The 27,789-nt window shown below is 54.6% G+C and overlaps 1 protein-coding gene across 3 annotated transcripts; it reads left to right on the top strand.

Moving 5' to 3' along the window:
- Nucleotides 1–61: 61 nt before the first annotated feature.
- CAND2 (cullin associated and neddylation dissociated 2 (putative)) lies at nucleotides 62–27,789 on the top strand. 3 transcript variants are annotated; one of them, XM_027957794.2, is made up of 16 exons: nucleotides 62–167; nucleotides 1,031–1,113; nucleotides 5,163–5,306; nucleotides 8,449–8,603; nucleotides 9,292–9,415; nucleotides 10,677–10,942; nucleotides 12,273–12,378; nucleotides 12,558–12,700; nucleotides 14,831–15,123; nucleotides 16,229–16,370; nucleotides 16,722–18,224; nucleotides 20,456–20,551; nucleotides 23,110–23,279; nucleotides 24,333–24,497; nucleotides 25,821–25,928; nucleotides 26,842–27,789. In XM_027957794.2, the coding sequence occupies exons 2-16, from the start codon at nucleotides 1,031–1,033 to the stop codon at nucleotides 27,067–27,069; spliced, it is 3,726 nt and encodes a 1,241-aa protein (XP_027813595.2). In that variant the 5' UTR covers nucleotides 62–167; the 3' UTR covers nucleotides 27,070–27,789. The 3 variants fall into 3 exon arrangements, with proteins under 3 accessions (XP_027813595.2, XP_027813596.2, XP_042092341.1); XM_027957795.2 differs by lacking the exon at nucleotides 1,031–1,113; XM_042236407.1 differs by lacking the exons at nucleotides 23,110–23,279; nucleotides 24,333–24,497; nucleotides 25,821–25,928; nucleotides 26,842–27,789 and adding an exon at nucleotides 22,576–23,103.

Raw genomic sequence — 27,789 nt, 5'->3', positions numbered from 1 at the left:
GCGGCTATTTCTGTCCGCTGAGCGCAGCCCGCGCGCGGCGGGGGAGGGGGCCCGCGCCGCCATATTCCCTCCCGCCGGCGGCCCCGCGGCGCAGCCACCATGAGCACCGCCGCCTTCCACATCTCCAGCCTCCTGGAGAAGATGACGTCCAGCGACAAGGACTTCAGGTGCGCCCGCGGCCGGGCCCCGCGCCGGGCCGCCCCGCCCTGAACCCCCGGCCTTCCCCTCCCGCAGCTCGGGTCCTTGCCCCCCGGGACCCTGCAGCCCCCGCCTCGCATCCCTCCCGGAGCTCCACCCCGCCCCCCGAGACGCCCCCTCCCCGCCTCTGCGCCCCGCGCCGGAGCTCGGGGTTGGGGGAGGGCGCCCCTTGTCCACGGGTCGCTGCCCGGCCCTCTGCGGGACTCCAGCCCAGCTGCGATCCCCACCGCGCAAACTTCAGCCCCTGCCTCCCGTCCCGCCGCTCGGCCTCGGCCGCCCCGTTTCTCCACTTCTCCTCTCGTGTTTCTGCCCAAGCCCGCATCTCTCCGCGCGTGCCACGGGCCCCGGCCCTCCTCTCCAACCCACGCTGAAGCCCTCGGCCTCTCCTGCCTCCTCTTCGCGTTGAAACCCGTTCCCTTCCCGGGACTCCAGCCCCCAGGGCTGACTTTTTCACTGGGACCCTCAGCTCTGCCCCCTCTCAGCGACCTCACTGCAGCCCTCCACCCCCGCACTTCGGAGGGGTACCCCTGCCCCCCACCTCCCCTCGCGGGTTTGCTCCGACCCTGCCTGCGGGAGGGGGCTGGGCTGTGTGGCTTTGCAGACGCGGGTAGGTGATGCTTCGGATGGGGACTTTTACGTTTTTGTGGGCCACTCCCTTTTTCGGTCCAACCCCCTCCTCCTCTGGGGAAACTGAGGCCCAAGGAGGGGGAAATGGGTTGGCCCATGATCACACAGCCTGTTCTGGACCCTCTCACTAAGCTATAAGAAATTTTCAGAGTGGAGATAGCCACGCCCACCAATTGAGCATTCGGTCCGTTACCCCATTTTACAGATGGGGAGAGTGAGGCTCAGAGGCAGAAAGGGCTCAGGCACCGTCGCAGAGTTAGGAAGTGGAGAATCCGCGTCCACATCCAGGTCAGTCTAACACAGAGGATGAGATTTCAGCAAGGCTGTCTGATTCTTGACTGGGGAGGAGACTGAGGCCCTGCCCTCCTGCTCTGATCCCCGCCTTCAGCACCTCATTCCTCCACAGTCCCCCTTTAGTAGAGCCTCAGAGCCACAGTCCTGGATTCAGATCCTGCTTCCAGTCATTTACTGGCAGTATGATTGAGAACAAGCTGCTTAACCCCTCTGAGCCTCAGAAGCTCTGTAAAATGGGATAATAGCAACCCACCTGGAGGGTTGGTGTGAAGAGTTAGCCATATGTGGGATGCTGGCACCAGGTGAATGCTTAATTTGTTGTTGCTGTTTGGTGGCTAAGTTGTGTTTGACTCTTTTGCCACCCCATGAACTGTAGCCCGCCAGGCTCCTCTGTCCATGGAAGTCTCCAGACAAGAATACCGGAGTGGGTTGCCATTTCCTTCTTCAGGGGATCTTCCCGACCCAGGGGTCGAACCCCCATCTCCTGCATTGGCTGACGGATTCTTTACCCGTGAGCCACCAGGGAAGCCCCAGGGACACGGTTGTGATCCTGTGCACATCAGAAGGCTGCAGTGTCTCTTTGCTCTGGGCCTTTACCTGGAAGTTCTTTGTCCCTTCATTTCCCTGCTTCACCAGGCTAGCTCCTACTCAGTCCTCGCCTCCTTGGGATGCCTCCAGTGCCCGGCTTGTGTTTCTGCTGCGTTCTCTTCTGGAGCCTGGGAGACCCGGAGCTCCTGGACCACTGGACTGTAAACTCTCCTTCTGTGTCCCGGAGGCTGTTCTGGGTACACAGCAGGTGCTCAGTGAAGGTTCTCTGTGTCCCGGGCTCCGTGTCGTCCAGTATAATCTCATTCAGTCCTCCCGTCTGCCTGCGTGGTCGTGATTGTTCTTCCTGGTCTCCAGAGGCTTGGAGAGGTGAAGTGACTTGCTCAAGGTCACACAGCCGGCCGGTGGCCGAGGGGATGTGCCCCACTGTCTAGGGCCTCGGGGCCAGGCTCCAGGAGAGGGAATCGGCCTTGCCAACTGGAGCCTGAGAAGCCCGCCCAGTCTGCTCTGCCAGCGGTCCTGAGAACACTTAAAACCACCCCCAAGCATATGAGGATGGTGTCTATTTTTACAGTCCAAATACCAGGGGGGCTGGGTCCTGCTTGACCAGCTGTCCAGGCACCCATGTGGCCCAGTGTTTCAGCTGAGTCGCCTCTAGGGTTTCTCTGGAATGAAACTGAGACTGTGTCCTCTGGCTCCTGGAGGCGGGTGGTGACTGCAAGTGGGGGTTCCGGGCAGGTGGAGGGAATCTTCCATCCCTGTAGTTCCCAGTCCCCACTCTGTGAGCAGGGGGCTGTTCTGTTCCCACTCAGACTCTAGCAGTGAAACAAGTAAACTGAGGGATCTTGCAGGGATTCCTGCGTCATTTTTTTTTGAATATTTCTTTGTTGATTTGGCTATGCCAGGTCTCACTCCCTGGGAGCACATGAAATCTTTGATCTTTAGTTGCAGCGTGTGGGATCTAGTTCCCTGCCCAGGGATAGAACCGGAGCCCCCTGCAGTGGAAGCATAGAGTCTTAGCCACTGGACCACCAGGGAAGTCCCTGCTACATCATTTCTTGTCAGGAGAGCTGAGTGGCAGGCTGATTCTTTTCCCAATTTGCTGGGTGACAATGGGCAGTTCTTGCAACCTCTCTGAGCCTAGTTTCCTCACCTGCCTCATGCTAAGAGCTGGTTGTCCCATTACAACCTCCCAGAGATGTTATGAAGTGAGGCAAAGAAAATTCCCATTTTTGTAAAAGGAAAAATTGAGGCTGAGAGAGGAGCCAGTTGCTCAAGGTCACCTGGGTGGTAAATGACATGACCAGTATATTTACTTAAAGCCAAACTTCAGTGCCCAGGCTCCTGTCTACCAAGTTATACCCTTTCCTCTTTACCCTTCTTACCACCACCGTATACATATACACATATATTAATATATGTCTGAGAGCTGAGTATTTGCAGGAACTTGGCAGTGTCTAGAATGCTGGAGCATGTTTCAGACGAATGGGTTTCAGTGTTTGGATTTCCACAGAGCTCTCTGGCTCTGAGCTCTGTTAGGGGCTGACTCGAACCCTCCTCCCTCTCCTGCCCTCACCCTGCCCCCTCAGGGCCTCTTTAGGCTAGTTGTTTGCTGGGTCTGGAGACTCAGAGATGAACTGACAGGCCTCTATGAGTGCACGTTAAATGGAGGAGACACTGGTAACCAAGCTTGTAGTGCAGTGTGAGAGGTACTGTAATGAAGGGGTGTAGGGTATCTGAGAGGTTCCTGTCCAGGGAGACCAAGTGTGCTTAGAGACTGTGGGTGGAGGATAGGGCAGGATGGTGAGAGGAGTCTTCACCAAGACTGGGACATTTGAGTTGGGCCCTTGGCAGATGAATAGGAGTTTGGTAGGTGGGAAAGAAAGAAAGGGGCAGGAGGCCCATCTTGGGCAAAGGAGCACATCCCTTGGGTTGCCAGGCTGAGCTGGGTCTCTACAAATTGCAGCAGAAACTCAACTTCAGGGTCCTGCCTGCCTTCTCTGAACATCCCTTCAGCTGGACAGACAGGAGTGCAGGTGGCTACCCAAGTCTTGTTACTGTTGTTGTTTAGTCGTGTCCGACTCTTGGCGACCCTACAGACTGTAGCCCACCAGCCTCCTCCGTTCATGGGGTTTCCCAGGCGAGAATGCTGGAGTGAGTTGCCATTTCTTCCTCCAGGGGATCTTCCCAACCCAGGGATAGAACCTGCGTCTCCTCCATTGGCAGGCAAATTCTTGACCAATGAGCCACCTGGGGAGCCCATACCCTCGGCCTTGTCCTGGCTCAGATCCAAAGCTCTTCCTTCATCTGACCTTGGCTGCTGCTTCTGCAGCAGGCAGGCCCAGAGGTGGGCATCGTCAACCCTGCCACCCTCTCCCTGGCTCCACCCTAACCTCCTTCCTTCTCTCAGCAGCTTGAGGCGTATCCCAGCTGTTAAAGATAGACAGCCATGACACTGACAAGCGCCTTCCTGCCTGAGGGGCCCTGGGGCCCACTGTGACATCCAGCAGCAGGTCTGAGCCTGCACAGATGAGGCTGGAATCCTACTGTGACCAGTTTTGCCCTAGGAGCCTTGGCTTGGCAGGTTGTGAGGTGCAGGGCTGGGGGAGGTTCTTGGTTGACTTGCTAAAGCTAGAAAACCAGGCTGGTGGGGGATCAAAAGCCTGACTCTTTTCCTGGGGCTGCCCACCCTGTGATCTGGACTTCACTGCATCTCACCTTGCTGCTGTCAAGTGCCTGCAAGTGCCAGTAAGCAGGTACAGTGGGCCTGGGGAGATCCTGCAGGCCTGGAGAGTGTGTGTCCACCTCCAGAGGGCAGCTGTCACTGCCTTGAGCCAGGTACTGTCACCGGAAACTATTGTTCAGTCGCTCAGCCATGTCCTACTCTTTGCCACCCCATGCAGCATGTCACTATCACCCGGAGCTTGCTCAAACTCATGTCCATTGAGTCGGTGATGCCATCCAACTGTCTCATCCTCTGTCGTCCCCTTCTCCTCCTGCCCTCAGTCTTTCCCAGCATCAGGGTCTTTTCCGGTGAGTTGGCTTCTTCACATCAGGTGGTCAGAGTAGTGGAGCTTCAGCTTCAGCATCAGTCTTTCCAATGAATGTTTAGGGTTGATTTCCTTTCGGATGGACGGGTTTGATCTCCTTGCAGTCCAAGGGACTCTCAAGAGTCTACTCCAGCACCACAGTTCGAAAGCATCAGTTCTTTGGTGCTCAGCCTTCTTTACGGTCCAGCTCTCACATCCATGCATGACTGCTGGAAAAACCATAGACTGTAGACCCAGCTGTATTCAGACAAGAGAATCTGGAAGTCAGTACATGCTCACACACAGGACTCCTTGTGATGGCCTAGCTGTGCCCATAGCCCAGATGATCCACCTACTCTTGACTGCCCCTTTGTATCAGGTGTGCTCCTGAGGGAACTCTAAAGGTACTGCCCAAGTCACCAGGGCCCGGGGCCTGCTCGGCAATGCCCCTCCGCCCTCCCTGCCCAGGTTCATGGCCACCAGTGACCTGATGTCGGAGCTTCAGAAGGACTCCATCCAGCTGGACGAGGACAGTGAGCGCAAGGTGGTGAAGATGCTGCTCCGGCTCCTGGAGGACAAGAATGGGGAGGTGCAAAACCTAGCTGTCAAGTGGTAAGTGTCGGCCCCATTGGGAGCCAGAGGGTCCCTGCCCCTTTAGGGGTCCAGCCACTGGGAGAAGACTGGCTGAGAAGTTCTTGGAGCCCCTTCCCGGGTCAGGCAGATCCCCTGGAGAAGGGCATGGCAACCCACTCCCGTATTCTTGCCTGGAGAATCCCATGGACAGAGGAGCCTGGCAGGCTATAGTCTGTGGGGTCGCAAAGAGTCGGACACGACCGAGCAACTCCTTAGAGCGCCAGTGGAGCTGGACAGTGCCTTGGTCTGGGTTCCTCCGGAAGTACACCCTGCGGCAGGGATTCACGTGTAAGTTTATTAGGGAAGAGATCCCAGGGAGCTGGTGGGGCCGTACGGAAGGAAGAAAAGCAATAAACATGACTTCTCAAGCAGCTTACTGCTGTGGACAAGAGGCGCTTAACCCTGCTGGCGCGGGGGTGGTCCCTGGAACAGTGTAGGACAAGACCTTCAGGGTGGTCCCAGCTGCCAGCTTTCCTTGGTTGAGGGCTGCTCCTGGGGTAGGCAGGGGGTTATGCATTCCTTGATATCTCCAGGTAGAGAAAACCCTCAGACACAGATGCGAATGCTGGCAGCTGGAAAGTCAGGGTGGCATGTACAGAAATGGTGGGAATGAAAGAACATGGGGGTCTTTGCCATTGGCCTCATGAGGTGTGGTCCTGAGACCTTTGCTGGTTACCCCCAGAGTTGAAAAAGCAAGATGGGTTATGTGCAGAACACGTGTGTGTGTGTGTGTGTGTGTGTGTGTGTGCTTGGGTGGGCAGGGGACTGAGGAATGGCAGGGGTCAGCAGAGAACTGGGGCACTGTCTCTCAAAACAGTACTCTGTGGGCTGGATCCTGGCGTCCTGGGCTGGTAGTGAATTTCAACTTGACCCTGAGAGCAGGGGATTTCAGTAAAGAGTCTCATGGGGGAACAAGGCATGCTCAGGCTTGTGGTCTGGTCATCCCTCTGACAGTGGAATTTAGATCAGGCGGACTGGTTTCCTACTAGCAAAAGCAGTAACCCCTCTTTATAGCACATAATCTGAAATACTCTTTTCTTACCATGAAATGAAATTCATGCATACTAGAACCTGCCTCTACCCATGATTATAAAACACTTTATATAATGCCGTGAGCTGGCACAGAAAGGAAAAAGAGGAATGCAGTTGATAATAAGATAGTGTGTGTTTCAGTGCATAAATGCTCAGGCGCGTTGATGGTAGACGTGTAATAAAGTTATGGGAAGCCTGCACCAGAGTGTAGGCTTGCTGTCAGCTCTGAGACAGGAAGCAGGGGGAGACAGGTACAGATGCTGGGGACTCAAATACCAGCACAGTGGCATTGCTTTTAGAAGATTTCTGAAATGGTGACCATCTCCTGGTAAAGTTTCCCAGAACAACAAACTATAATCTTTCTTCAAGTTACTTGAGAACTGCATTTTTTGGGAAATTTCAGAGTATATTAAAATGGTACAAAAAAGTATTTTTGTGTTTCTATGTAAACTGAAATTACATATAATTTCATTTTGGACTCAGATACTTATAGAAAGACTTTTTACCTGTGTGACTGCCCCATGGGATGTTAGAAACTCCAGCAGGACGAGAAACATGGTTTTGCAATATTGTCTTTCTGTCACACCTGGCCTCCCCTCTCTCCCTTCAATAAAAGCCAGAAGTAAAGCTTATCTCATTAGCTATGATGAGCATAACTAATAGAAGGCCTGCCAGTAAATTTCCAAAACACCCCTCAGAGCAGTATTACCCCTACTGGGAACCAGTGCTATAGGAGGTTGAGTGGGAGGACCCGTGATTTCTTAGATGGAGAAAGAGGTTGAGTTTTGCAAACTGGTGTGCACTGCAGACATGTGAGCCCCTTGTTTAAACTGTGTACTCCTACCCAGGGATTCTAATTCAGAAGGGGGGCCGGAGCAGGCAGATGAGGCTGTGCACCCAAGAATCTGCATTCTAATGTATACCACCGTCCGGGAACCACTCTTAGGTCAGAGGTCCTCAGCCTTGACTGCCTATTAGAATCACCTGGCAAATTAAAAAAACACAAAACTCCCCAGCGTCCAGACCACACCTGAAACCATTTAACTCAGACATTCTAGGGCTGGTACCTGGGTAACGATTTCTTAAAAGGCCCCACATGATGGCAGTGCAGAAACAGTGTCTTGTGCGGTTTTTATTTGTTTAATTTAAAAATAGTTTTATTTCTTTATTTTCGGCTGCGCCGGGTCTCTGCTGCTGTGCACGGGCTTTCTCTCGCTGCAGCGAGCAGGGGCTACTCTCCAGCTGCGGTGCATGGGCTTCTCATCGCGTGGCTTCTCTTACTGTGGAGCACTGGCTCTAGGACTTGCGGGCTCCGGGGCTGCAGCTCCCAGGCTCCAGAGCACAGGTTCAGTGGTGGCGGTGCTCGGGCTTAGTTGCTTCAAGGCATGTGGGATCTTCCCGGATCAGGGATCGAAGCCGTGTTTCCTGCATTTGCAGGCGGGTTCTTTACCACTGAGCTCCCAGGGAAGCCCTCGTGCGGTTCTTCAACTTTAATGTGCTTTCCAGTCACCTGGAGGTTTTGTTGAAGCACGCATTCTAGTCCAGGAGCTCTCAGGTGGGACCTGAGCTCTGCGTCTCCAGATGGAGCTGATGAGGCTGATCTGTGATCACACTTGGAGAAGCAAGCCTCTAAGGCAGAAGTTCTCAAAGTGTGGTCCCTGGACCATCTACTGCAAACTTACTAGAAATGTCAATTTTCAGGCCCCTACCTAGACCCCTTAAGTCTGAAAATCTGGGGTGGGGTGAAAATCTGGGGTTCATTCTGTTTGAACGAGTCCTTTAGGAGATTGTGATACACGCGGAAGTTTGAGAACCCTGCTCTGGGGGCATTCCTTGGTTTCCAGCTGAGGTTCCTGGGTTGGATGTTTTAGCCATGTGCTGAGATGCATCCAGGAGATGCAGGTTTGGGAGGTGTCAGGAATGAGGTCAGCATAGCCAGAGGGTACCTTTCTTTCTGGCAAAATAGGGAGTCCCTTGTTGATCTGAGTCTTTTCCTCAGCACATGTGGCCCCACAGCCTTGAGGGGACTTAAGGGGTACCCCAACTCGGGCTGAGCCTGGGCTCTCACACTCTCTCCCTCCCTGCTCAGCTTGGGTCCTCTGGTGGGCAAAGTGAAGGAGTACCAGGTGGAGACTATCGTGGATGCCCTCTGTGCCAACATGCGGTCGGACAAGGAGCAGCTCCGAGACATCGCTGGCATCGGCCTGAAGACCGTCCTGTCAGAGCTCCCCACTGCGGCCACAGGTACCCAGGTCCCAGGGACCAGGTGCTTCTGTTATTTGTCCTAGTTTATGATTGAAGAAGCAGAGGCTCAGCGGGGTGAAGGGACTTACCCCAGGTCAGCCTGCTAAGTAGCAGAGGATGCAGACTCACATCTGCTTAACTTCATGGCTGTGTTTCAGAGATGCTCTTAGACTCTGCAGTTAACACAGTCTAACTAATGGCAGCTTGAAGACATGGGGAGTTGCTTTTCTGACTTAACTCGGGAGGAATCAGCCACTCCATTTTTGCAGCAATTTACCGAGAAGCTCAGTTAGGATAGGGGTAAAGTCTCTTCTCAGGTCTCTTGCCCTTTATAAGAAAAGTGTGTGTTTCCCCTGAAGACACTGACCTGTATCTCACTGGCCAGAACCTGGTCACCTGGCCCCTCCAAGCCACCAGGGGGTCTGGGAAAGACTCCTCATTGGAAGGTAGAGGGCAAGGGTCAGATGTGAGGTGGCCAGCCAGCAGGCCTACCCTCGGTCCTCAGCTCCCCAGCTGTCTCCTTTAGTTTGGCTGGACCCTGGGTCACACCTTGGACCCTGGACGTCCTGGCTTCTCTGGGCAGCACCATTTAGCGGGGTGGGGGATGTGGGCTCAGGGGTGCAACCAGAGCAAAGGCCAGCCCCAGGCGGCCCTGGGCCTCACCACACCCACCTTGCGCTCTGTGCAGGCTCCAGCCTGGCCTCCAACGTGTGCCGGAAGATCACCGGCCAGCTCACCAGTGCGATCGCCCAGCAGGAGGATGTGGCCGTGCAGCTGGAAGCCCTGGACATCCTTTCTGACATGCTGAGCAGGTGCGGGAGGCCACCCTGAGCAACGAGGATGGCAGGGAGGGGTGGCAAGGGCACAGGGAGGGACTCAGCTTCACAGAGCAGGCACTTACGGTACCTCAGGCCCTGTGCTCAGGGCCCTTTAATCACCCCAGCAGTGTCCCAGGACAACTTGACTGTCACCGAGTTCTCCTCACTACAGTCAGGACATGAGGAACCTAATAGCTGGGCCATTGTTTTCAATTGCACTACACTTTTCTTAAGTATTCATTCAGCTTCTCAAGATTTGAACACCTACCAGAAAAATGTCAGGTGCTAGACCAGCGTTGGGAGGATGGAGTTGGCTGGGTCTTGGCCGTCTCTAGGGAAGAGCTCACAGACATGTTAAACCTGTAAGTGCAGGAAGGACAGCAGCGTGGCTAAGAGCAGGACCAGTAGGAGCTCGGAGGAGGAGACCCTCACGCAGCTGAGGAAGGGGGAGCCCTCCCAGAGCGAGTCCAGTCAGCTGACTCTTCAGGGGTGGGCAGGACTTGGCCAGGTGTGGGCGGGCATAGGGGGACCCTGGATGGGGAGGCTGCCCTCGGCCCAGAGGACAGAGGGCATCGGAGACATGGGGTCCCTGGGGGTTGTGGGGTGTCATAGCTTTTCTAGTAGGTGAGCAAATGAATAAATGAAACCCAGGAAAGAGGTCTGCACTGGACAGAGATGGGAGGGTGAGGTCAATGTGTAGGTGTGGAGTGAGAGGAAAGGTCTCAGGGCATGTATGGGACAGGGAAGGCATAGGCCTGGCTTGAAGGAGGGATGGGAGCTGCCAGGGTGGGCACGGGCTGCGTTTATGTGTGCAGAAACCATTCTCTGCCGTTTCCTCTCGCCTTGAGCCCAGAGCTCAGCTCATCCCAGGGGCAGTGGGGAGCCACTGGAGGACTTGGGCAGAGGTACACTGGAGATGGGTCTGGCCTCAGTGAGCGTGAGTGAGTGAGGATGAGCACTGAGGCAAGGCCAGACTCGGGGGAGGTTGGGAAAGCTCACTGGAGTCCCCCAGGCCCCAGCACATCTGGCTTCCTCCCCAGGTGAGCAGAGTAGGCTTGAGAAAAACCCTTCTCCTCTCTGCTTCCTCTCCTGTGATAAGTAATCACTGCACACAGTTGCAGGGTACCTTCTTGTTTACCTAGGGCAGTTGGGTTGTCATAATGGGAAGGAGGCCAGGAGACCATGGGGAGAGGGGAGGTGCGGCCCAGGCTGCCCGCCGGGTGGGCCCCGCCCGACGCCCCCTCCGGCTCCCCAGGCTGGGCGCTCCGCTGGGCGCCTTCCACGCCAGCCTCCTGCACTGTCTGCTGCCGCAGCTGAGCAGTCCGCGCCTGGCCGTGCGCAAGCGGGCCGTTGGGGCTCTTGGCCACCTGGCGGCCGCCTGCAGCACCGACCTCTTCGTGGAGCTCGCCGACCACCTGCTGGACCGGCTGCCCGGCCCACGCGCGCCAGCCAGCCCCGCGGCGATCCGCACTCTCATCCAGTGTCTGGGCAGCATTGGCCGCCAGGCAGGCCACCGCCTGGGTAAGGGGGCGGGGCCCACGGTGAGGGGCGGGGCTGAGGATGAGGTGCTGGGAGAGGGGCGGGGCCTGGGTGCGCTACCTCCGTGGTTAGGGGATGTGGTTGGGTGGGGAGGTGCGGAGGAGAGGGGCGGGGCCGGGGTGGGGCTGGAGCACCTGGAGGAGAAAGGGTGGGCGCTCAGCTTGATCTGCTTCTGAGCCCCACCCAGAGGCTCGCGCGGGTAACTGTAAGTCATGCCCCCAGACTTCAGTAAAATATGTTCTGTCGTCCTGTTTTGACAACTGTACCTTAATAACAACCTAGGTGATTAACAAGGTTTTAATTTTTTTTTTAATTTTTATTGAGTGATGACGTGTGTACAGCACACCACACTAGTTAAAGTGTGCACTTCAGTGTGTTTTGACCTTTCCATATACCAGTGAAACTGCCACCGCAATCACGACGCAGAGTGTTTCCATCACCCCTAGAAGTTTCCTTGTGTCTCTTTGCAGCACATCCTTCCCAGGCCCCACCCTAGGGCACCACTGATCTCCTTTCTGTCACCAGAGGTTAGTTTTTTAGAAATGGAATTCAGCGATCAGGTTTTGAATTTATTCTCAGACTCCTTGGAGTCAGTCTGGGCTAGAACAAGGCACTGTGAGTAGAGTGGCCTCAGTCTGCCCTCTGGTGCTCTCACTGCAAGGGCCCTTACAAGCACACATGAAGACCTCAGCCTCCAGTCCAAATCTGTCCACGTTTCGCCAGTGGCAGCCACCCCTTGGCCACCCTCAGAAGCGTGGACCTGGAAAAGAGACCTGCACAGGACCGGACATGGGTTCAGGGTTGACTGGGCAGGAAAGTAGGGAAGGGTGTAGCTGGAGAAGGGCTTAGCTGGAGTTCCTTGTGAAGCCCAGGGACCAGGCAGGGGGCCCCTCTGGCCTAGTCTATAAGAGCGGTGCCTGTCTCCTCACTCAGGGCTGTAGCCTAGCACAGGGAATAATCAAGAACATGAGTAATAGTTTTGACAACAGCTACCACTTATCGAGTGCCTGTTCTGTGCCAGGTAGATCTTTATCTGCCTTTTATCCGTACTCTTGACAAACTCTCTGGCTGGTGGGCACTGTTCTCCCTACTGTGAAGATGAGTGACCTGAGGTTGAACAAGGGTTGTGTTGTGTCCAGGGTCCCATAGCTTAGATGGGACTGAGTCGGGGCTACAACCCACATCTGCTGAAGCCTCTGAGGTACAGTTTGCAGTGGCCAAGGCGGCGGGAACAGGCACAGGCTGATTGCTGTGGGTTGGGAGAGCCCGGGAGACGGGCTGGCCTCGCTCAGTGACCCACCTGGTCCTGCAGGGGCCCATCTGGACCGCCTGGTGCCCCTGGTGGAGGAGTTCTGCAACCTGGATGATGATGAACTTCGGGAGTCCTGCCTCCAGGCCTTTGAGGCTTTCCTGAGGAAGTAGGTGCAGCGGGGATCCTAGGAATGGGGGCCCTGGGGTTTCTTTGAGAAGTTGGTGGGGATGGAGTGGGCACAAGATGCTGGCCTCAAAGCAGTCAGATCTCGGGGCTCAGCCCTGGGCTTCACCCCCCACCCTTTCCTGCTTGGGTCCAGCAGAGCCTCCTGCATGCCACCCATAGGTGCCCCAAGGAAATGGCCCCTCACGTGCCCAACGTGACCAGCCTCTGCCTCCAGTACATAAAGCACGACCCCAACTATAACTACGACAGTGACGAGGACGAGGAGCAGATGGAGACTGAGGACAGCGAGTTCAGTGAGCAAGGTGGGTAGCCAACTTGTCCTTGCGCTGGTGGGTGGAACCGGGTTCAGCCTCCCCATGAATCTGCCAGCCGAAGACGGGGGCCACCTTTGGTGCCCCGCATCCTGATCCCAACTCTTCCTGGGGCTCCAGTCCCGACCTTGGAAATCTAGATCCTCTGTCATCCCCACACTCTGACTGCACAGATCACGAGCGAGTTTTGACCGCTGTTTTTATTGAGCATCTCCTGATGTCCAAAGCACCCTCTTACTTCATGTTCCTTACGATGAACCTAGAAAACCTGATATTTATTATCATGCCCATATTTCAGACAAGAAAACTGAGACTTAGAGGTTTGCCTGAGATCACACAGCTAGGAAGTGGCATAGGTGGGACTTGAAGCTCCAATCTCGTGCTGCCATCTCTGTACCCTTTTTTGAAAATGTATTTGGCTGCCTCGTCTTAGTTGCCACACGTGGGATCTTTGCTGTGTCACGTGGGATCTTCCATTGCAGTGTGCAGGCTCCAGAGCCTGTGGGCTCAGTTGCTGTGCATGGGCTTAGTTGCCCCAAGGCATATGGAATCTTAGTTCCCTGACCAAGGATCGAACCTGCATCCCCTGCATTGCTAGGTGGATTCTTAGCCACAGGACCACCAGGGAAGTCCCCCTGTATCCTTTGAGTTGCAGTGTCCAAGAGCCATTGCTTTACCCCAGCAACGTGAAGCTCTGATGATGGATTGACTGGCCCTGACAGGGAGAGATGCCTGGGTGGGGAATGGACTCAATAGCTTCTTTCCTTCTATGCCTGTGGTCGTGTCTGTCACTCAGGGGGATGCCCCTGGACCCTGGAGGTGCTGATGGAGGCGAGGGACTTATGTCCCGGTGGGGTACTCGGAACGAGATGCGGTGGCAGGAGATGAGATTGGACAGGCATGTAGGGGCCTCGAGTCGCAGGCCAAGGAGACTGGACATTTTCTTGTTAGTATCTAGGAGCTCTGGATGTTTCTCCATGGGTGACATGGGGTGGAGATAACAAACAAGGGGCCGTCAGGGGGACAATCTGCTGAGCTGACCAGGCACATCTGGGGGACCATCCCCCTGGCCCACCATGGCTTGTCCAGTTGCGGTGCTCTGAGAGTCTGAGCTCTCTACAGAGCAGAGTGAGTAGGATCACACTGGTCTTTGAGCTTGTGGCTGGGGGTGTCCCTAGGTAGGACCGTCTTCTTCTGAGCCTCACATATGTCTCCCCCATGTGTATGGGTGGGCCTTACTCAGCTCTGCTGTTTCTAGCTCTGTGTCCTCAGGAGAATCTCTCACCCTCTCTGAGCCTTACTCATATCTACAAAAGAGCCTCAAGACACCTTCATTCCTGAGGGGTGGTGAAGACGTGAGCTCTGGCCCCTGAGGGGAGCTTGGAGAGCAAAGAGCCACGCAAACACAGCTTCTCTCATAGTCCTGCTTGGAAACCAGAATCAGGACCCTACCCAGGGCAGGGGAACTGTCGCCTCCCTTCTGAAAGCCAAGTAGATAAAACATCACACAGCCAGTCCTAAAACCAAAGGACAGTTCTTATGCCCCAAATGGGTCTCCTAAATCCTCACTTGGGAGTCAGTTTTTGCCGGATGCAGTCACAACAATCAAGGGAGGCAGATGGGGGGACCCTGGTTTACCTCCAGCTAGTTCCCTGCCTGGCGCCATCCCCAGCACACAGCAGGTCCTCATTAACCTGGAGAAGGAAATGGCCACGCACTCCAGTATTCTTGCCTGAAAATCCCCATGGACAGAGGAGCCTGGCGGTCGCAGAGAGTCGGACACAACTCAGGGACTAAACAGCAACTTCTTAGTAGTTAGAAGTAGTGACCACAGAGGCTTCCCTTGTGGCTCAGGAGGTAAAGAATCTGCCTGCAATGCAGGAGACCCAGGTTCAGTCCCTGGGTCGGGAAGATCCTCTGGAGAGGGGAATGGCAACCCACTCCAGTATTCCTGCCTGGAGAATCCCATGGCGGGCTACCTAGAAAGGGGAAGCCCCACCTGAGCCCTCCTCACTGCCCCCTCGCTTCTCACCCGCTCTGTCCCGGAAGACCACCTGGGTGGGGCTGGCGGCTCCCCCCTCGGGGCTCGGGGCTCCACGGGTGTCCTGATTGCTGCCCTAGAGAGCGAGGAGGAGTACAGCGATGACGACGACGTGAGCTGGAAGGTGCGCCGGGCAGCAGCCAAGTGCCTGGCAGCCCTGATCGACTCTCGGCCCGACCTGCTGCCTGACTTCCACTGCGCCCTGGCGCCCGCGCTCATCCATCGCTTCAAGGAGCGCGAGGAGAACGTCAAGGCCGACGTGTTCGGGGCTTACATCGTGCTGCTGCGGCAGACGCGGCCCCCGAAGGGGTGGATGGAGGTCATGGAGGAGCCCACCCAGACCGGCAGCAACCTCCAGATGCTGCGAGGACAGGTGTGCCTGCCTACCCTCCCCCTTGTCCCCCACCTCACAGCCCTTCCTTCCGCCCACTGCCCCCCATCTATTGAGCACCTGCTGTGTGCCTGGCCGTTTGTATGAAGTGCCTGGACCGCACAGTCTCAGGCAGATAGCCAGTAGCACAAGTAGGGTTCCAGGCCACAGAAAGGGGGTTCAGTTTTATTCTGAGAGGGTATAAGCCACAGGAAGGGGAATATGGTATCCTATTCACATTTGAAAAAGTTCACTCTGGCTGCTGTGTGAGAAATGGATTGTAATGGGCTGGAGGCCACTGCAGCCGTGTAGGTGAAAGGCAGGAGGTTGGACTTGAGAGGTAGTGTTTTTTTCTTTGATATTTATTTATTTGGGTATTTATTTGGCTGTGCTGGGTCTTAGTTGTGGCATGCCAGCTCTTAGTTGTAGCACGTGGGATCTAGTTCCCTGACCAGAGATTGAACCCTGGGTCCCCTGCACTGGGGGCACAGTCGTAGCCACTGGATCACCAGGGAAGCCCCGAGATATAGTTTTTTGAGTTTGCAGATGGATGTGGAAGGTGAGGGGCAGGGAGATGTCACGTGACTTCTCTGCTCTGGCTAAAGCATGAAGTACAGTCCCCGAGATGGTGGAGCGGGGAACGTGCGGAGTTTTGTTCTGTACATTTATTCTGTCCAAAGTCCTTGTTGGATGCCCAAGTTGAGATGTCGGGTGGGCAGGTAGCACACAAGTCTGGTGTCAGATGTAGATCTGGGAGTCATTGCTTCAGTGGAATCCGAACCTCGGGAGTGGGTGAGCTCATCAGGGAGGGAATCCAGCTGGGGAAGGCAGAAGGGCCCCCGATCCGGTGACCTTGAGCTGGCTACTACTCTCTGCCTGTCTCCCAAGTGTCAGGTGGGCCCAGGACTAGTGCCTGCCTCAGAGGGTGAGTGTGGAATGAGGTGTCTGGCACAGAGTGAGTGATGGGGAGCTCAGAGTGGGATGATCCCTTCCACAAACTGAGGGTCCCTCCTTGTCAGGTGCCTGGGCAGAGCCCCCCAGTGGTGGATGGGGTGTCTGGGTTCCTGGGTGGTCATTGGCCTCCTCCTCGCCCCTGGCTTGCCCACAGGTGCCTCTTGTGATGAAGGCCCTGCAGCGGCAGCTGAAAGACCGGAGTGCCAGGGCCCGCCAGGGCTGCTTCAGCCTCCTCACCGAGCTGGCAGGCGTCCTCCCGGGCAGCCTGGCGGAGCACATGCCCGTGCTGGTAGCAGGTAGGGTGCCCTGGAACCTGGGGTCTGCTCTTCCGGCTTCTCCCCTGAACCCAGCCCCCAGCCCCCACTCCCTGCCAGTACCACCATTCAGCAACCTACAGCGGCTCCCCACTGCCAGCAGTGAGTACAGGGCTGGGGTGCAGCCCTCTGTCCTGTGTTCATGTAAGTTTCCTGGCCTGTATCCTCAGCCCTGGCTCCAGCTGAGCCCTGACCTCTCAGAACCTGCTGCTGAGTAAGGGCCCAGATGCCTGGGTCCAGCTCAGACTCCTGTGGGTCCTCCATCCCCGCATCCAGGGAAGGCTGAGTTGGGTCAGGGTGTGTGTCCTGGTAACCTGGGCACCCACCCCACAGGCATCGTCTTCTCACTGGCCGACCGCTCCAGCTCCTCCACCATCCGGATGGATGCCCTGGCCTTCCTGCAGGGGCTGCTGGGCACAGAGCCGGCCGAGGCCTTCCAGCCCCACCTGCCCACTCTCCTGCCACCAGTGCTGGCCTGCGTGGCTGACCCTTTCTACAAGATTGCAGCCGAGGCCCTGCTGGTGCTCCAGGAGCTGGTGAGGGCGCTGTGGCCACTGGACGGGCCTCGGAAGCTGGACCCCGAGCCCTATGTTGGAGAGATGTCCGCGGCCACCCTGGCCCGGCTTCGGGCCACCGACCTGGACCAGGAGGTGAAGGAGCGGGCCATCTCCTGCATGGGCCACCTTGTGGGCCATCTGGGCGACCGGCTCGGGGACGACCTGGAGCCGTCGCTCCTGCTCCTCCTGGACCGCCTGCGGAACGAGATCACACGGCTCTCGGCCGTCAAGGCGCTGACGCTGGTGGCCGTGTCCCCACTGAAGATCAGCCTGCAGCCCATCCTGGCCGAAGCGCTGCCCATCCTGGCCTCCTTCCTGCGCAAGAACCAGCGGGCGCTGCGGCTGGCCACGCTGGCGGCCCTGGCTGCGCTGGCCCAGAGCCAGGGCCCTGGTCTCCCGCCGTCCGCCGTGCGGGCCGTGCTGGCCGAGCTGCCCGCCCTGGTCAGCGAGAGCGACATGCACGTGGCCCAGCTGGCCGTGGACTTCCTCGCTACCGTTACCCGCGCCCAGCCGGCCTCCATGGCCGAGGTCAGCGGCCCCGTGCTGGCCGAGCTGCTGCGGTTGCTGCGCTCACCCCTGCTGCCAGCCGGGGTGCTGATGGCCACCGAAGGCTTCCTGCAGGCCCTGGTGGGGACGCGGCCGCCGTGCGTGGACTATGCCAAGCTCATCGGCCTGCTCACGGCACCCGTGTACGAGCAGGCAGCGGACGGCGGGCCCGGCCTGCACAAGCAAGTGTTCCACTCGCTGGCCCGCTGCGTGGCGGCCCTCGCTGCGGCCTGTCCCCAGGAGGCGGCAGGCACGGCCAACCGCCTGGTCGGCGAGGCCAGGTCGCCCAGCTCGAGCCCCGGGGTCAAGGTCCTGGCGTTCCTGTCGCTGGCGGAGGTGGGCCAGGTGGCCGGGCCAGGCCCACAGCGGGAGCTGAAGGCGGTGCTCCTGGAAGCCCTGGGCTCACCCAGTGAGGACGTGAGGGCGGCTGCCTCCTACGCGCTGGGCCGCGTGGGCGCGGGGAACCTGCCTGACTTCCTGCCTTTCCTGCTGGGGCAGATGGAGGCCGAGCCCCGGAGGCAGTACCTGCTGCTGCACTCGCTGCGGGAGGCCCTGGGGGCCGCCCAGCCTGACAGCCTGAAGCCCTACGCTGAGGACATCTGGGCCCTGCTGTTCCAGCGCTGCGAGGGCGCCGAGGAGGGCACCCGGGGGGTGGTGGCCGAGTGCATCGGGAAGCTCGTCCTTGTAAACCCTCCCTTCCTCCTGCCCCGGTTCCGGAAGCAGCTTGCTGCAGGTAGGGGCCTGGGGATGGGCAAAGGCAGCCCAAATTGAAAGTGGGCATTGCGCCCTAGAGGTCCACACTGGATGAGCTCGTTCAGGTGATGGGGGTCTGAGCATCATGGTATTGATAAGATTCAATGCAGAGGAGCCGTTAAAAACAGCGTTTCCTGAGACTCAGGGGCCTTTTCCAGGGGGCCCCTCTGGGATGGAGGGGACACAATTCTTCACGTGTCCTTCCAACAAGTAAACTCAAGATGCCACTGGGTGTTGTCAGCGGCCACATGCCGCGGGCGAAGGTTAGTAAAGGCGGTTCTCTGAGGGGCCAGAAACGGCAGGCCACAGAATGCAGCTCATTCTGGGGACCAGGAGCAAATGTAAACGTGGCCTCGGAGGGGATGCCAGGCCCCGTGGCTCGGAGAGGGCCAGGGACGGGGTGAGGAGGGCAGGTCTCACGTCGTGGGGTCAGAGCGTGTCAGGATGTTCCGCAGCTCAGTGAGGAAGAAGGGCAGGTGGACGGTGGGCTCTGGGGTAAGTCAAAGCCCCTGGGAATGCAAGGCCTCCGGGCCTGGTCTGCTGGCCTCCATGTGGTCTGTGGTGGGTTAGCTGACATAACGCAGGCAGAGCGCGTGGCCTGGTGGGTGGTACCTGATGCGTACTGTTAGTATCTGCTGCTGCTGTTGTACTAGTGGTTCCAGTTAGGCCCTTCCTGGGTGGCTGGTGTAGAAGCTGCAGCTCTGGCCCTCACTGCTGTGTGGACAGGATGACCGTGTTGAGAGTATCACCTGTCACACCCATAGGGACCTCCACAAGAAACCTTGGGAGGCGAGGTTCTAGGCATGAGAGGCAGTTTTTTTCCCTTTTTTTTTTTTTTTTTTTTTAAATTTTCGGCTGTACTGGGTCTTTGTTGGAGTGCACGGGCTTTCTCTAGGTGCAGTGAGGTGGGGCTGCCCTCTGGTGTGGTGCTTATCACTGTGGTGGCTTCTCTTGTTGCAGCACGGGCTCAGTAGTTGTGGGACTCGGGCTTAGTTGCTTTTCAGCATGCGGGATCTTCCTGGACCAGGGATTGAACCCATGTCCCCTGCATTGCAGGGTGGATTCTTAACCACTGGGCCACCAGGGAAGTCTGAGCCCTACCTTTTCATAGCTCGGGTTTGCTTGGGCCTTGCACCCACTGTTGAACCAGCTAACTGGCCACATTTCCTTTTTTACCACCAGCTGTGGGACGCTTCGAGCCAAATAAGCTGCCTGGTACCAGCAAGTTCATGGGACTTCCTCTCTCTGCACTCCCCTCACTCTGGTCTCCATCTCACTTTGTCCTTGGCCTCATTTTTCTTAATTCACTTAATCCTACTCTACATGTATTATCTTCACCAGCCACCCTGAATCTTCTTAGGAGCCAGTCAGGATGGAAAAAGAATGAGGAAAAAAGCTACAAGTCTGAAGCCCATAACTCACTCCCTTATACCAAAGCATCAACTTGTAAACTTTGTCCTGAGTCTTGAACTAAAGTCTGTGGGTGGAAACAGCCTTAACCCATTCAGTGCTATGGGCTAGGAGGGGTGAGAGGTGGAGAGGAGAGAGAGCTGGCCAATTAAATTTCCTCCACCCTGATGGGAAGTGTATTTCCTTCCCTTTCTGCAGCTTCTTTACTCAGAAAGCAAGACAGAAAAGCAAAATTAAGTGATTTTAGCCTGTCTGAAGCACAACTGCTCTCTCCTTGGAGAATGCAGGTTGCAGGGGGGCCCAGAGAGAGCTCAGAAGCAGCTGGTGAATTCTGGACCTGCTGGGTGACCTTAGATCTGATTTTAACCTTTCTGGTCTCTCTTTCCACATCTGCAAAGTGGAGATTAACAATAATTTTTGAATTTATTTTAACTAATATTATTATCAACCAATGACTAGGATTAAGCCAGAGGATTAATTGAGATAATATGTCTAAAAAATATCTGAAAAATAGAACACAGCTCCAAGGCCTGGGCAGAGGTCTTTTTTCGGGTTGAGCCCCGTCTTGGGTTCTCATTCTCTGTTCGTGACCTCGGGGTGGGTGCTTGAGCACCAGCAGTTGTACTGTCTCAGCTGCAGCCGGAATTCAGGAGCGATTGCGGGCTGCCGAGGAAAGTGGTAATTGACTTCCTTGAAGATGGATGTGTGGGGTTGCATGGGAAGAGGTTCCGATCCTGTCTCCCACGGAGGCGAGGGGAAGCTTGGCGTGCCCCCGCCAATGCCACCCCTCCTGTCCTGCAGGTCGGCCACACACCCGCTGCACCGCCATCACAGCAGCCAAGTACCTCATCTCTGATCAGCCCCACCCCATCGATCCCCTCCTGAAGACCTTCATCGGTGAGCACCCCCTCCCCTCTGCCCACTGCGGTCCTCTCCACCCTGTTCTCGGTCTTGATTTTTCTTCCTATTTTTTAAAAAAATTTTTTATTGGAGTCTAATATTACAATGTTGTGTTACTTTAGGGTGTACAGCAAAGTGAATCAGTTATACATATACATAAATCCACTTTTTTCTTAGATTTTTTTTTCCATATAGGTCATTACAGAGTATTGAGTTCCCTGTGCTATACAGCAGGTTCTTAATAGTTATCTATTTCATATATCGTCGTGTGTATATGTCAATCCCAATCTTCCAGTTTATCCCTCTCCCCCTTCCTTCTTGGTAACCATGTTTGTTTTCAATATCTCTAAGCCTGTTTCTGTTTTGTAAATAAGTTTATCTGTATCACTTTTAAAAACTAGATTCCACATATGAGCAGTATTGTATTTGTCTTTATCTGACTGACTTCACTCAGTATGACATTATCTCGGTCCATCCACGTTGCTGCCAGTGGCATTATTTCATTCTTTTTTTGTGGCTAATAGCCCATTATGGGCTTCCCAGGTGGCACTAATGGTAAAGAACCCACCTGCCAATGCAGGTTAGATGTAAGTGACACAGGTGTGATTCCTGGGTCGGGAAGATCCCCGGAATTCTTGCCTGGAGAATCCCATGGACCGCGGAGCCTGGGGGTCTGCGCTCCATGAGGTCGCACACGCACGCAGTAGTCCAACGTGTACATATATGTACCACATGTTCTTTATCTCCTCCTCTGTTGGTGGACATGTCGGTTGATTCCGTGTCTTGACTGTTGCAGATAGTGCTGCAGTGAACGTGGGGATGAAGGTTATATCTTTTCAAATTAGAGTTTTCTGCAGTTACATGTCCAGGAGTGGGATTGCTGGATCAGACGGTAGCAATAGTTCTGTTTTTAGTTTTTAAAGGAACCTCCATACCATTCTTGGTGATGGCTGTACAATTCATATTCCCCCCAGCAGTGTAGGAGGGTCACTTGATTGCCACATCCTTTCTGGCATTTATTGTTTGTAGATTTTTTGATGGTGGCCATCCTGACTGGTGTTAGGTGATAGCTCATTGCAGTGTTGATTTGCATTTCTCTGATCATTAGTGACGTGGAGCATGTTTTCATGTACTTTTTGGCCATCTGTATGCCTTCCTTGGAGGAATGTCTTTAGATCTTCTGCCTATTGAAATATCTTCTTCCTCATCAAATTTTTGCACACTACATTTTGCGTGCATTGTGGTTTCTTGCCTGAATAAATGATTACTGACAGTTATGACAACTAAGGAACAACTTTCTAATTTCAGCATTCCTTCCATATTTTTTAGTTTGCATTTTATTCTCAGGAATAACTTTTTGTTTTCTCCCATTTTTTATTCACTGATTTGTTCATATCATTATAGACTCAGGGATTTGTATTTCATTCAGTGAATTATAATCTATTACTGTCTTTTATTTAGAGTCCCAAGACAGTCTCACATTTAGCCAGTGGGAGCCCTTCAAGCTGGTTCCTATGTTCTGATGACATGCTTCTATCATTCTTTTCATATATCCTTATCTTTTGCACAATAAGATGCTTCAGACTCATCTTGAACCTTTCCTGTCTCATCCCTGGAATCAACCGTTTCTCCAAGAAGCCCTGATTCCTTTTAGTGGAGGATGGTATTTATTATGTGTATTACACAGTAACCCCTATATACACGGGTTACCTCCTATTCTAGCCCAGCACCACAGGGTTCATGCTTGCCTTCTCCCTTTCCACATACCCTTCTGTTATGGGAGAATGCCAGCTTCTATTTTCCACAAGATACTTATTCACTTAATCCTGGAATACACAGAAGGTAGTCATGAGAATTGCTAACCCTTATCTGTGAAAAATCAGTATTCATTTATAATTCTTTCATCTTTAGCCTGAGGGGCATCTTGTCACAATACTTTGGGAAGTTACTTAGGTGAGTTGTTCTCCTTCATAACCTGGGTACTTATATCATTTGAAATACAGTTTTTTCTTTTTTTTTAGGGACCCCTCTCATTCTTGATTTTATTTATTTATTGAATATATAAAACATGAACATGGTCGTTAAAAAGTCTAGCCTACACAGAAAAGGTGTATGCGCAAGGAAATGCTGTGTGACTTTGTGTAAGTCTCTTTTCTGATCCTCAGGATTCTCATCTGAAATACCATCAAGGTAACGTTTAGAGTCCTCCCTCACTGTTCTGCCATGTGCTTTTTAGACATGATGACGTTTTAAATCCTGAAACCAGTCCTGCAGTGTAGGTACGGCTGTTACCCCCATTTTACAGATGAGGACATTGAGGCAGCCCAAGGTCCCACAGGAACTGCATGGTCAAGCATAGATTTAAACCCAGGCCACACTCAAGTCCACTCTCTTCTCTGGACTTTGTTGTGCAAAGCAGATGCTCAGAACATATCCATACCCATCAGCCAGGTCTGAGTGGCCGGTTAACCAGGGAAGCGAGGTCGCGTGGGGTCAGCTGGGTGTTTGGTTGTGGCTGTGCCGCCCCTCACCCCCGCTTCTGGTCTCGCTGCCAGGAGAGTTCATGGAGAGCCTGCAGGACCCAGACCTGAACGTGCGCCGGGCCACCCTGGCTTTCTTCAACTCCGCCGTGCACAACAAGCCCTCGCTGGTCCGCGACCTGCTGGATGACATCCTGCCCTTCCTCTACCAGGAGACGAAGATCCGCCGCGACCTCATCCGAGAGGTGAAGCCAGGGGAGAACACAGCCAGGTGCCCTTAGGCTGGACTGCTGTGGCTGGGGAGAGGGTTAGGGTCAGGTTCATCAGAGCAAGCACTGGCCCAGAGGCTCGCATCTGCCCCTCTGTTTCCTGGCAGTGTGAGCCTGGCTGGGGCAGCCCCAATCCTCTCTTAGCCTCAGTTTCTCCAAACAGGCCAAAGGAAAGACATAATGGTGTCCACATTATAGTTGTTGAAGACGATTTAATGAGCTAAATCTTGCAAGTGCTCAAAACTGCTCCTGGCACACAGTCGGCGCTCATTAAATGTAGGCAACTCTTGTGATCACTTGACATTCAGCAGGTGTTCGAGGGACACCAGCCCTGCGCCTGGGCGCCAGGACTCAGCTGGCCCAGACATAAGCCACCAGTTTGCTAATGGCCTCCTGATTATTGAACTTAGACCCCACGTGGTGAAGTTAGGATTTAAGAGGCAGAGAGTCAAAGTGACTTAATAGCTAAGTCCTTGCACGATATAAAGAGAAGGTCTGAACCACCTAGCATCTCGGAGGAAAATCCGATTCTCTTTAGAGAGGTTAGGAAAGTTCCCCCAAAGGAGAAGGCATTTGAAGTGGGCTTTGAGGGGTGAGTAGAGTTTACCATTACAAGCAAACCCTTGTGGTTGTGACGTCAAAGAGACCTGGATTTTTAATTCTGATTGAACCACTTACTAACTTGGGCTCGTCTCCTTGGGCAAGTTAACATTTCTGAGCCTTAGTTTCCTCATATATTAAACGGAGTTTATAGTAACAGTCTTCCTGGGACTGATGACAGCACAGTGCCTGGCAGAGCAAACCTGATCAGTGGATTATAATTATCATTAGAACATTACTATTATCATTATAAAAAGGCGTCGCAGGCTGAGCACAGGCGTGGAGACTGGAGTCTAAGGCATGATTTGGGGACAGGACACAGTACTGAATGAGAGAGGGAGCGGTGCACAGCAGGAGCCTGGGGAGGTGTCCTCCATGCCCCGGGGTCACAGCCCTCAGCCTGTTTTCCTCTCACCCTCCCTCCTGCAGGTGGAGATGGGGCCCTTTAAGCACACGGTGGACGATGGGCTGGATGTGCGGAAGGCGGCCTTCGAGTGCATGTACTCACTGCTGGAGAGCTGCTTGGGCCAGCTGGATGTCTGCGAGTTCCTGAACCACGTGGAGGACGGCTTGAAGGACCACTACGACATCCGGGTAGGAGGACCCCCGCCGGACCCACTGCCCGTCTGTCCCCCACGCCCGCCCCAGGCTCCCCCACGCCCGCCCCAGGCACCCCCACGAGAGTAGTTGCTTTGTTCTCTTTTACTTTTGGCTGCACAGTATGGCATGTGGGATCTTAGTGCCCCGATCAGTGCCCATGCCCACCCCCTGCACTGGAAGGCCAAGTCTTAACCACTGGACCACCAGGGAAGTCCCCTGCTTTGTTCTTTTCCAGTAAGAACCCAGTTCTCACACCTTTGGTGGGAGTGGGCAAGGCCTTGGGAGGTTGGTTTGGCCAGAACTACAAAAAAGTAGAACTTAGAAACGCTTTATGTATTTATCGCTTGATTTATTTGTGGCTGTCCTGGGTCTTCGTTGCTTCACGAGCTTTTCTCTAGTTGCGGCGTGCGGAGGCTACTTTCTGGTTAGAGCGTGTGGCTTCTCATTGCGGTGACTTCTCGCGTTGTGGGGCACAGAGTGTAGGGTACTCACAGCTCCGGGGCTCTAGAGAACAGGCTCAGTGGCTGTGGCTCCAGGCTCTGGAACGCAGGCTTGGTGGCTGTAGCTCCGGTTACTTGCGCTGCGGCATGCGGACTCTTCCCACACCAGGGAATGAACCCGTGTCTCCTGCGCTGGCAGGTGGCTTCTGCACCACCGAGCCGCCAGGGAAGCCCTAGGCACATTTCAAAATGTGAAATTCACTCCACGAACTGACCCCTAAACATACGTTCCAAGGGTTTAGGCGGGAGGTGGTTCTCCACAGCTCTCTGGGAGTTGGGAAATGCTCACCGGGAGTTGGCTCAGTGCACTGGGTGCCTCCCGTCACGGGATCCTGACACTGTGGGCTGGCGTGGAAGGTGGCCCAGACCTACTGTCAGGTGGAGAGTGAGTTGTGAAACTTTGGCCATTTTATTACCTGTGGGGCAGACCGCTTTCACCTTCTGTCCTCTTGGAGCTTTTTAATATATATACAATGAGCATGAATCCCTTTTGTAATGAAAAACCAATGTAAGACAAGTCATTAATTGTGTTTGTTTAGACAATACAAAAGTGAATAAATGGAGTGGTAATCACCCAAAAGTTCCACACACTTAAGAGCCGGAGTTGTAAATCTGTGTTTGCTGGGCAAACGCACAGAAGCATTCCTTAGTCAGCCAGTATTTGGTGAGCGCCAGAGGAGATCAGGGTGACAGGCAGGCCGGCTGCTACTTTGGACCTGAGTTCCGGGGGTCAGGTCCACCCCTCTGCTCTCCCCCAGGGCCTGCTCTTTTCGGTCCTGGGCTATTTCACCAAGAACTGTCTCCTTCACCCGGTCAGATGCTAACCTTCATCATGCTTGCCCGACTGGCTACCCTGTGTCCTGTGCCCGTCCTGCAGAGGGTGGACCGGCTCATCGAGCCCCTCAGGGCCACCTGCACTGCCAAGGTAAGCCTCCTGCCCAGCTCTGGGTGTACCTGCCAGGTCCCCTGCAGATGGTTCAGTTACCATTTACCGAGAATCTCTGGAGATACAGGTGGTATGTGAAACACTTTCAGTCCTTATCATTGTCTTATTCTTACCATTCTATACACAGAACAAATGTTCAGAGAGGTTACTGACAGGTTACACAGTAACTTGCAAAGCTGGTATTCAAACCTAGCTCGTGTCCGGCCTTGTGCAGGGTACCACCAGGCATGCAATACTAAACACGGTGGACTCCCTCCTCTCACATCCTAATGGGGAAACTGAGTCAGACACTTAGAAATTGCTGGTTGATTGCTAGCTAGTGGGCAGTTACCCTGGAGTGCCTCAGGGTCCAGGGAGGACCTGGGGCAGAAGGCTCACGGAAAGCTGCGCGTTGAGAAGAGCCTGTCACACCCAGGGGGACCCAATAAATGCCTGCCAAATGCAAGAACTAATTTGGGTTTTGGAAGGGTTCAAATTAACCAAGAAAAGGGCAGAGCCATTTGAATCCAGCACTGCCCAGCCCCAATGCCAAGCTCTTAACCTCTACCAGGAAGAGCCTGAGTGTCGTCTGGGTTGAGTCACGGAGTGTCCTGAGAGCAGACCAGGAACCTGGACTTGATTCCATAAACAGCAGGGAAATTCCTGAGAGTCTCTGAATAGGCGGGCGAGGTGGGGATAAGGCAACAGAAGGCAGGCAAGCCAACTTTGGGCTGGTAAGCAGGACGGGTTGCACTTGAGTGGCGGGAAGGGGTCAGCTAGCAGGCTGTCAGAACAAGCCATTCATCAAGTCCAGCGGTGCCGAGAGCCTACTTTAAGCACTGTAAATGAAGCTAGGAGATGGGGCATGAGCTGGGGAAGATGACAGGTGACCAGCTCATCATTTCCACTTTAGGTCAAAGCTGGTTCTGTGAAACAGGAGTTTGAGAAGCAAGACGAACTGAAGCGCTCGGCCATGAGGGCAGTGGCCACCCTGCTGACCATCCCGGAAGTGGGCAAGAGCCCCATCATGGCTGACTTCTCCTCCCAAATTCGATCCAACCCCGAGCTGGCTGCCCTCTTTGAAAGCATCCAGAAAGATTCTGTTTCGGCTCCCAGCACAGACTCCATGGAACTCAGCTAACACCCACCCCCTGGTTACCCCAACATGTAGGGAGGCCCACCAGAGTCAAAGCCAGAGCCTCACCCTACCACTGCAGGCCTCTACTCCTGCCCTTTCTCCATCTCCTGCTCGGGGCTTCCAGCACCTTCTCTAGGGACCCCAACTCAGAGGCTCTGTCAGAGCTGCCAACAGTTGGGCCCTTTAACTCAGGACAGTCATTCAGAGGGGGCGTGGTAGTCCTTCCAGGCCTCCTACAAAGATGGATGTGACTTCACACAGGTTAGCCTGGCTCCCTCCAGCCAGGGGTCCCTGCTCATAGTGTTCAGTCTTTAGAAATACCCTCGTGCTCACAGGAGGCAGGGGGCCGGCCTTCCTCCCTGCCGCTGTCCCAGACATCGTCACTCCCCTGCTCCCCTTTCTCTATTTCACCTGTTCTGATCTGCCAAAAAGTAGTGCTTTGGCTGGGCATCTGAAAAACTCAAGATACCTCTATGAGCTCTTCACACTTTAGAATCCAAAATGCTTTACAGTTTTGCAAGGCCAGGTGGGTTGGGTAGGAAATAAGATGTAATTTTTTTTCTAATCCCCAGACTCTTATGTAGCAAATCGGCAAATATGTCACCCGGTGGTTTGTGAACCGTCCTCTTTACTTTTTAGTATCAAGGACACAGAAACAGTAAATGTCAGGCCAAAGAATTTTCTGCCATCCCAGGTCAATAAAGGACAGATCCTGAATCACCA

This window comes from Ovis aries, chromosome 19, assembly GCF_016772045.2.
Source record: "Ovis aries strain OAR_USU_Benz2616 breed Rambouillet chromosome 19, ARS-UI_Ramb_v3.0, whole genome shotgun sequence".
NCBI classification, from domain to species: Eukaryota; Metazoa; Chordata; class Mammalia; order Artiodactyla; family Bovidae; genus Ovis; species Ovis aries.
Note: the sequence above shows the minus strand (reverse complement) of the source record. Positions and strands in the feature narration are given on the sequence as shown.

Bases quoted from the DNA above. Each gene is read 5' to 3' on its own strand.
- CAND2 (XM_027957794.2), top strand. From the start codon at position 1,031: ATGGGGAGAGTGAGGCTCAGAGGCAGAAAGGGCTCAGGCACCGTCGCA. The intron at 10,943-12,272 runs GTAAGGGGGCGG...CTGGTCCTGCAG, and splicing joins CCAGGCAGGCCACCGCCTGG to GGGCCCATCTGGACCGCCTG. The intron at 16,371-16,721 runs GTAGGGTGCCCT...CCCACCCCACAG, and splicing joins CATGCCCGTGCTGGTAGCAG to GCATCGTCTTCTCACTGGCC.